This window comes from Gymnoscopelus microlampas (genome assembly GCF_963454915.1).
Source record: "Gymnoscopelus microlampas genome assembly, chromosome: 14".
NCBI lineage: Eukaryota > Metazoa > Chordata > Actinopteri > Myctophiformes > Myctophidae > Gymnoscopelus > Gymnoscopelus microlampas.
Window position 1 is genome coordinate 32,440,362 of NC_139951.1, and position 10,366 is coordinate 32,450,727.

At 41.8% G+C, this 10,366-nt stretch overlaps 1 protein-coding gene across 1 annotated transcript; it reads left to right on the top strand.

The window, feature by feature from the left end:
- Positions 1–512: 512 nt before the first annotated feature.
- Positions 513–8,217, top strand: LOC311060635 (ras-related protein Rab-37-like; the record flags this gene model as incomplete). The annotated part of the gene is made up of 9 exons (XM_084078879.1): positions 513–662; positions 4,718–4,828; positions 5,716–5,757; positions 6,132–6,198; positions 6,349–6,401; positions 6,636–6,701; positions 6,895–6,951; positions 7,058–7,134; positions 8,048–8,217. 9 exons carry the CDS (start codon positions 513–515, stop codon positions 8,151–8,153), a joined length of 729 nt encoding a protein of 242 aa, XP_083935005.1. The 3' UTR covers positions 8,154–8,217.
- Between the last annotated feature and the right edge of the window lie 2,149 nt (positions 8,218–10,366).

Here is a 10,366-nt window from a genome sequence, read left to right on the forward strand (position 1 = left end):
AAAATGCATTTTTCATGGCGAAATCACATTCACATTGATGAATAGGTCCAGTCCCAGCTGTTTTGGCGGGGGCCGGGGCGGGACTTAAACACCCCTACGCGCGCACACACACACACACACACACACACACACACACACACACACACACACACACACACACACACACACACACACACACACACACACACACACACACACACACACACTCGCGCGCGTGCCAGCCGGAGCTCTCCGTGGTGCTGATTTAGTGTGATATGTTTTGGTCACGACTGTTCTCAGCAGAGTCTACGGCTGGTGATTCACTCTTAGCAGCACTTGGGGAGGCTATTGTAGGGCTCAAAGCCGGTTGGCTGAGGAGCTCCAACCCAAGTAAACGCAGTCGTGTGCGTGTGTGAGAGAGCAAGACAGAGAGAGAGAGGGGGGGGGAGGGATAGAGTAGGAGAGCTGGCTGGAGTGGTAGCTAGATGCATTTCCTCTGGCTCTTCCTTTAAAAACGTGGAGACGGGAGGACAATGGAGCGGATGGAATCTATGGAGCCGATTTCGGCGTACTATACCACGGCTTACCCTGAGATCCATCCCGATAGCACTTACGGATCTGAGACCACTGAGAGCCCGAAGACTCCCATCGCTCTTTCATACGACGAGAATTTAATGCACAAGGTACTGTGAAATACATTGAATGGTGACTTGTCAATCATTGGACAACAACAAAAAAAAAAACATCATTTATTTCTGTCAAAATGCTCTCCCCATGGTGCTGACCCTGAATATGATGCAGTTGAGTTGTTCGGTTGCATTCAGGCATGTTGCTTTTCGTATCAGGCAGAACACACCATCAATTCTGATGCTAGAGTGGACAGTTTTAGGGCTGCTGAAGCAGCAGCTCACTTTACTCATATCAGTTTCTCACCAAGTAAAGCTGAGGTTCAGTTAGTTCAGTCTGACAGAGGCAGTTAAATCAATCTGGGCTTGTGGCTCATTATATTTTGTCACTGGTCTGTAATGGCCTACATCATTTCTCCATCCCTCAGCTCAAGTTAGATGTAGGTCACTGGAGTAGTGATGCACTCTAATTGATTTCTGTCCAAGATAAGAGCTACTATGTATGAGTCCATATACTTTGTGTATTAGAGTGTGTTGAAAAGAGTTGACGTTTGGCCTATAGGCTATGTTAAATCCAGTGGGACATAGTTTTGTTAGCCTATAGCCTAATGTAATCATTACTGCACTCTGGTCCAGTGGCCCCCAGGGGTCCTTGGGGGGGTTCCAGGGGGTCCCCAGCAAAATTAGTTAATACAGAATCAAAATCAGTTTAACCACTTTAGCACTATGCATCAGATATTTTGAGAAAAACTCATCTTGAAAAATACAACACAAATCTTGTATGTGGGTCCATCCATGGCGCAAAATATTTTCAGATGGGGGTCCGTGGCCAAATTCATATACATTTGTCTATCCTTGACATGAAAACAGCAGATGTACAAACTCACAGGTTGTTGCTTGTGAACTTGTAGCTCGAATATTTTTGGGAAAGGGATTTGGTGTAGATGGAAATACTCGCATACCTAGCATAGAGCCCTGGGGGACCCCCGTCAACTGAGAATATAGGGTTTAAGCTTATTTTTTAACTCTATGGGTTTAAGTGGTTAATAGACGTAGGAGTACTAGGCTACCATAATTGTGTGTACTGTGTATGTGTCTTGGTGTAAGCGAGAGACAGGCACACACAGACATCACAATTTAATTGGGACTGGAGCAGCTGTTTTATAGGGCCAAATTATAGAAACGCTAAGTTTTCATTCATTCTTTCTCCCCAGGTTGAAATAATAGGTACAGACAGCATGAACAAGACAACCTGTCCAATTTAATGTTTCCTTCAAAGCAGAGCATCAAACTTTTCAGTCCATTTTGACCCTCTGTCTCTCTGATGTCCCCCTACCCCCCCCCCCCTTCCATTTCAATCAGAATACCTCTTCTCTCACCAACAGCTGACTCTTTCTTTCCCCTAAAGTGTCTTTTTAGAGACCATGCTTTTTTTTTTAAATGTGTAAAACAATTTCTTAAACAGAATCAAAACTAATCTAAATCTAAACACACACACACACACACACACACACACACACACACACACACACACACACAAACCTTTCTGTGATTATTAGTTATCTCCACTTGTGTCTGGTTAGTCCCCTAGCCTATCCCTGTGTTGATTGTCAGTTGTGTTCACCTGTGTATGGTTATCCTGTGTGTATTTAAACCCTCACTGTCAGTTTGCAGTTGTTGTCATGATGTTCTGTTCACAGTATAGTGCTTGTGTTTATTTCATGTGTTCCTTCGTTTGGGAGAATAAATCATTGTCCATTTGACCTGCTCTGCATCTGACTGTCTGTTCTGCACTTGGGTCCTACATCTACTGAGTCACACCTTGACAATGTCTCTCTTCCTTCACTATCATGGCAGTGATGGCACTATTGCACTATTACTTACTGTCACGTCTCTCTTCCTACACTATCATGTCTCTCTTCCTTCAACATCGTGTCTCTATTCCTCAATGTCACATCTCCATAAAGCTGAAAAGGCTTAGAGTCATCATAGATTTTCAGAATAATCCCATTCCATAAACCTCAATTTCCAGTATGTCAAGTCAACCCAAACATCAAAAGGTCTTTGGGATGACAGAATGGAAGTCCACTTTATATTGCACCCAAGAGGTCAGTTAATAGAACTATGGCTTTAAGTTGCTCAGTAGGGTTTGGTGCCAGCATGCTGTAACCTGATGACATCATCATGACAGCTTCACTCTCCATGACAACAACTACTGGACTCCAAGGAAGGAGGAGCCTCAGTCTGAACTCAATCAAATCAAATGATCTCTTGGCCTTTCCCTGTCTGTTGATTCTCTCTCTCTCTCTCTCTCTCTCTCTCGCTCTCTCTCTCTCTGAAGTAGTCAATGTATGTTTTGTAATAACAATCAAAATCTACAAAGTAACTATTAACTAAACTTTTCAAATAAATGTACAATTAAAGTGCAATATTTGCCTCTGAGATGTAGTGGAGTAGAAGTAAAAGTACTGAAAATTGGAAATACTCCATTAAAGTAAAAATACCTCGAAATTGTACTTAAGTACAGTACTTGATTAAATGTACTTGGTTACTTTACACCGCTGATTTACCCCCCCCTCCTCCCCTCTCTCTCTTGCACACACAAACTTGCATAATATGCACTACAGAGAGTTACTTTATGCCCACTCCATGTCAAATTCCCGAACATCTGTTGTGCTTCCACCTAATTAGATCCAGTCCCCAGGGGGGTGTTATGAGCTTAGCTCACTTCCCATCTAACCCATTGTTACGCAGTAACAGCATCATATCACTTTCTCACTATAACTAACACACACGCACGCATGCACGCACGCACGCGCGCGCACACACACACGCACACGCACACACACACACGTAGTGGTGCATAAGTAATGGCAGTATTTGTTTGTGATGTGTGCACATGCATGTGTGGGGTGATGCATCCGTTTCACCCCTCCCCCATAACCTTATATCCACATACTGTATAGTATGATGTAATTATGTTCTCTGTAATGTCAGTTGGGAAAGAGACAGCTGCGTTCATGTTGGCTCATGGATCAACTGAAATGTTGATATTGCTGTTGGACTTCAAACCTACGCTGTTTGCAGGATTATAATAATTTCTTCCTTTATAAATTGCTCCAGATAACACCAAGGGCATCTAACAGTCTATTATGTATGTTATACGCTGGTCTCAGAAAGCTTTGAGCAATTTATTGCCTTTCATAACCAAACATATAGAGCTCTCAATGGAATACTGTTCTCCCCATTATCTGTTCAGAACGCTTATGGAATGTTGCCTAGGAAATCACTGATAAAGTTAATATGGAAATGCAACTTCAGATGGGGATTATGAAGGCTCAGTTCTCATCCTTCAGCATAAATCCATGATCTCATAACACAGTCTGCCTGCATAAGTATTAAAAAAACACAATTTATTCACAGCTCTGAATACTTTTCTTCTTGTATGCATGGAGTTGAGTGGAGTGAAATCCTCTTAATGCTGAGATCAAAGAGAGCATCACAAATCTGTATTGGTGTTTTTGGACTGTTCCAGTATCCAGTATTCAGAGACACTAATCCATGTCGGTCGTCAGCCTGTCCATCTGTATGTCTGTCAGTCCGTCCGTCCGCCCGTCCGTCCGTCCGTCCGTCCGTCCGTCCGTCCATCCATGCATTCTCATCGCCTCTGTTTCAGCACCAAAGCCTAAACCAAACCTCTTGTCAACTTACAGTTCAGGTGTACTCATTTGAGACTGTTCTGTAATTGATGGAATTCACTATATTGAAGGATGTGATGCCTTACTACTACTAATGAAAGCTTTAGAACCCGTTGATGTGCATAAGGTTCAATAGGGAAGGCGCTCACCCGTGGCCCTGATGACAAGCAGCACATTCTTTCATGCTGTGTTTGATCCATAGCATGAAGGTTGTGTCCTTGAACTCGCTGTGAATCACACTCTGTCAGTGTTACTTTGTCAAGAGCTTTTTCAAGGTATGAATCATCCAGTGTGTGTGTGTGTGTGTGTGTGTGTGTGTGTGTGTGTGTGTGTGTGTGTGTGTGTGTGTGTGTGTGTGTGTGTGTGTGTGTGTGTGTGTGTGTGTGTGTGTGTGTGTGTGTGTGTGTGTGTCAGACTATCCTGGTTGGTGACAGTGGAGTGGGAAAGACGTCGCTGTTGGTGCAGTTTGACCAGGGCAAGTTCATCCCAGGCTCCTTTTCAGCCACTGTAGGCATCGGCTTCACGGTGTGTATGTGTGTTTTTTCTATATCAGCGCTGTCGGGCAGAAACCTTATTATTATTATCTCATCTTTTTAGGTTCATACATTCGTGCCATATTTAATACTTCATTATATGACAGTGTTGCACAGAAGTAGTGAAAATAGCTGATCTACAAGCTCCCAACGCATTGCATTGCGAGCTTGTAGATCGGCTGTCTTCACTACTTTAATGATTACTAGACCATACCCGGTGGACGCATCCATGGGGGGATATGCGCACATGATCTGGCAACCCGGGAGGCAGTTCGTCCCATAGCTGGGCAGCCCCGTAACCATGGCGACAGTGTTTGACACAAAAACGCTAATAAGAAGCTGAGATTTGATGAAATTGAAAAACGGGCTGCACAGTTAAGTTCAGATGGTAATGGTCAATGGCTGTGTGCAAAATCAAAGCAATTGCTCCAGCCACTGAGGAGAACCGGGTAGCTTCACATACTCACGTACTCACCTACTCACCACTACAGACAGAGGTTACTAGAATTATAGTAGGATGCCCAAAATAGGGACTCCAGATTGAAAGTGGTGAAGTCTGTATGTGGGTTTTGTAAATACTAAACCAATTAAAAGGATTAACGAGAGCTGCTGACCAAATAATAACTGCAATCGCTCCATTAGAACACAGGTTCTTTTGTCCATTTCCTGAAAAGTAACAGTTTTGGACATACAAGTTTTCTGCCCGACAGTGACATGTGTCTCTGTTGATGTACGAGTATTTTTGCGTTGATGTAGGTGCAAATAAATTGGACTTTGTCCGGTTCTAAAGATAATTGCATCACTCAATTGTCATTCTGCCTAGCCTCTAATAATCATTCTAACACCCGTACCAATTTTCCTCTTCGCTGCCTCCCTCAGAATAAAGTGGTGGCCGTGGACAATGTAAAGGTAAAACTACAGGTCAGTAAATCACTTCCTTATGGACACTTGGTGGATTTCTGAAACAGTGGCCTATTTTTCAAGCACTGGCACAAAAATATGTGCTAGGGCTACACATTTGAGAATATATCTGGTGTCCCTACTATTTTAGGCATATCATTATAGGCAAGATTTTTCCAAAATATCAGCTCTGCAAGCTCACAACGCGTCGCAATTCGACACGTTGTGATCTTGTAGATCAGCTACTGTACGTTCAAAATACGGCTACATGTACAGTATAAGTACAGTATGTTCCCTAAACCTTACCTACGTCTGATTCACAGCAATGGCAGCACCCAGAGGTCAACATTGGCATGTGTGTAATTATGGAGATGTTGTCGTCATTGTCTTTACAGATTTGGGACACAGCAGGCCAAGAAAGGTTCAGGAGTGTGACTCATGCCTATTACAGGGACGCACAGGGTGAGGAGAATAGACCATCACTCATCACTTACAAACAACTGTACTTTTACCTAGGGAGATTTCTTTAAACAAATAATTGTAATGTTAATGTTTTAATGTTATTGCAGTCATTTATTAATCTCTTCATTTTGTCTTTCTCATCCTCTAAAGCTTTGCTCCTGTTGTACGACATCACCAGCAAATCGTCCTTTGACAATATCAGGGTGAGTCATGCCTATTTCATACTACATTGTTGTATGCTATAAATAGCCAATTTACAAGCTCACACAAGCTTGTAGAGTGGCTCTATTTGAATTTACGTCATACAGCGTAATAGAAATCGGGTTTCAGGCACGTGGCTCAGCCATGACATGTCTTTGAGAAAATGAGGAAGCTGAAGTTACCTGTAAATATTATTTCTTTCTCTTTCTTTCTCCTTCATTATCTCTTTTCATTAGGCATGGTTGACTGAGATTCATGAGTATGCTCAGAGGGATATAGTCATCATGTTGCTGGGCAACAAGGTGAGGTGGAAAAAGACTGTATGTAATGCTTATCAAGTGGCAACAATGGAATTATTTCCATTTTATTATTATCTTTTTCTTCAAAACACTTCCTGTACAAATATTCCCACACTGCCTACAGTAGTAGGACATAGTTACAGTAGGTCTTATCCTCACCATCAATTTGTTGTCTTATTGTAATTCTCTCTGTTAGGCTGACATGGAAGGTGAGAGGGTGATCCGAAGAGAGGAAGGAGAGAAGCTTGCCAGAGTGAGTATTTATTTACAAACCAGGATCGGCCAATCATAGCACTAAATATAAACCAGACTTATGCCTGCATATGCTCTATGATTGATTTCTCCTTCTTCATATTTAGGAGTATTCAGTCGCATTCATGGAGACCAGTGCCAAGACTGGAACCAATGTGGAACTGGTTTTCACTACTGTGGCCAAGTCAGTTACAGTCCTCTCACACACAATACAAGATATAAAATACATTATTGTCTTTTCAGACGATAATGTCCAAAGAAATTTCTTCACATAATATTATCCCGTAATATGTTTATATCCTCAGACATCTTGCTAGAAACAACACTGTAAAAAAAGAGTGTTCATTTAAAGGAGCACTTCACCCATTTTCAACCTTATCTTCATTTAATTTATCCTCACTAATGGTCATTATAAGATGGCACCATTTCTGTCTACTTGCTCTGTGTCACAGAGGTGGCCTGTGGACAGTTCAGAAACCTGCCTACCAGTGACATCGTCGGTAGGCAACTTTGGTCATTTCAAACAAGATTTCAAGAACAATTGTTTCTATTTCAGTGTGCTAACTTTCCAGGAAAAGAAAGGCTGTAGTTTATATTAGCTTGGAATCCCCATTGATGGTGGTACTGGTAGGCAGGTTTCTGAATAGTGGCATCTTATAATGAGCATTAGTTAGGACCAATTATATGAAGTTACGGTTAAAAATGGGTGCTCCTTTAACTTAGAGAAACTCCATCTTAAATGAACACTAAAGATTTTCAAGTATAGTAGTCTGAGTTTATTTTCATACGTTTCTGTGATATTCACACTTTAGAATTAACCACTTGAACCCTGGCATCCATATTCTGGGGGGAACATTAGCCAAAAATTGTAGATCTACAAGCTTACAACATGTCACGTTGCCACGCCCTGTGAGCTTGTAGATCAGTTATTTTTGACGGAGAGATTTGGTGTAGACGGAAAAAAGTGAAGTACATTTGCAACTCACGTCCGTTTTACTAGTATAGAATAGGATAAGTGGATGAATTGAATGAGAAATGTAATTAGGTTTAAATTGTTCATATATTTGTCCTGTTCTTTGTTGTTCTCTCTACTGCAGGGAACTTAAGCACAGTTCGGTCCAACAGCCCAATGAACCCAAGTTTCAGATCCATGAATTCATTGATGCACCGAAGGAGAATTCGGGCTGCTGTAGCTATTTCTAAATCTTCTCTCCTTGTCGATGTTCTTCTGAGTCCTCCCCTCCTCTCCTCCTACGCTTGCCAGTGCCACCACTCTGTGTGAACGAACTTTGACGAATATAGACTCAGAGAGACCTACTGTAAGCAACTGAGCGAAGCAGACAGAAGATTCTCATCACAAATCATTCCCTGCTCCCAAATTGTGATATTTTCCATTCTTGGGGGACGACAGTAGCCTGGTAAACCCTCCCTCCGGAAATCTCATTTCCATTTGATTTCAGGAGTGAGTCTGGGCTGATCCGCCTTTCTGCAATATTCGCTCTGTACGCCGAACTGACGAGCCTATCAGCGTCGTCGCTCATCGTTCTGTGATTGACAGCGACAGTTGGCCAATCAGGTGGCGAGTTCGAGTGAGCCCGAATGAAGCCGAGTGCAGCCTGACTGGGGCCGACAAAAGACGAACGGCAGCCATTGTTGTTTCTGCGAGTGCCGTCAATTCTTATTTTCGGTTTTAAAGCGGTCTCAAACTTCTTTTTTGAGGCACGGAATTTACTATTAAGATATCGTTTGGATAGAATTTAGTTGTGTAACTTCATATATGTGGTCAATTAATCATGACAGAGCCTATTTAAAAATATAAATTCAGAGAACCGGGAGGGGCGGGCTGTGGCACGCATGTATCCCAATAAGGCAACCTATTTTGGGCATGATCTCAAAAGTCCCGTTGCGTCATATTAGTGACGGAGGTGGTAAAAATCCACTGCAATTGGCTGAAGGGGAAAAACGATCATTGGCTGAAGGGGTTGTCAGTCAACGGTATTACTCCCGCCCAACTCCAGCGAATATTGCAGAAAGGCGGATCAGGCCAGACTCACTCCTGAAATCAAATGGAAATGAGATTTCCGGAGGGAGGGTTTACCAGGCTAGGACGACAGTACCAAGCCCAAGAATCCAAAAGGAAAGGAGAAACCAATTTGCAAGAATGGACAATGGAGACTAAGTACAGTTCATCCCCAAATCAGTGCCATAAACTAATAGAGAATGCAGAAGTAAAAACACATAAAAATTGCATCTTGAGAATGGATCTATACAAATGTGGTCCCACGCCAAAACACAACAGTGTAATCGACTGCTACAGCTTCACGGGGAAAATTCAAGTGTCGCTGAATCTTCTCTGGATTGAGACAAAGGCCATACACTGTGTTATGGATATTATTTAGTGCCAAGTGAATGGACTGAACCCCCCTGTCTACCGTATCTGATCTGAGCTCTGTGGTGTTCACTTGGCACTCGTTTCTTCTTGATACACTGCAGACAGCTGCTCACAGACTCACACACAGGAAGCTCAGGGACACAATTGGTCACACTGAGTGTGCAAAACAAATGGGTTCATGGTGCTTGGCCAGCAAAGCTACAAAGCTCTGACTATAGGCTCTGAGTTTATGTTTTCAAGCTTTAATTAAATATGGTTTAAAGACAAATACGGCAGGATGTTTTGGTCATGTCAAACTAGAACCAGAAATGTAAACCTAGATGAAAACACCTAATTGAATGTGAACTACCAGTACAAGGGTTTACATGGTGTTGTTCAAATTTCATGTAATATCCATATGCCTCTTTCAAATTGTGTGTAAACATTTTTACACACAGATTTATCTCAATAAGGATTCTGTTTGAATGCATTGTGGAATGTGTTTCGACAACCTTTGATGTGATGTTTTGACATGCATGTTTTAATTTATTTGATTCCATTCATTTATATTTTTCTGTCTTTGTTTCATTGTCATGTCATGACATCCTGTATGAGTTGCAAGAGTTGTAGCGATTTCTATGTTCTGATCGTGAGACTTATTTTGAAAATCAGTTGTGTTTACTGCATTGCATGGTACAAAATCTCTGTGCAGACTGCAGTGCATGCAGTGCATATTGAAACCCTCTCATCTGTTACAAGATGTCTCTGTTCTGATTTGCTTAGCTGTTTAAACTGCTTTTTAGTGCTTCATTTAGCTTTGAATACAGAGGATTTGGGTATTATTGCTTTGTTTTTGTTCAACATGCTGCCCTACAAAGACAAAGACAATGCATTTGAAATTACATTGATGAAATCATTTTTACTCTTTATAAGACATCTTGTGAAATTCCTGGAAGCTTGTTAACATGAAATATATATATTCACACCAGTATGCAATTATAGATGAAATATGGTCCTCTAGGAATATTTTCAGGGTATGATGCAA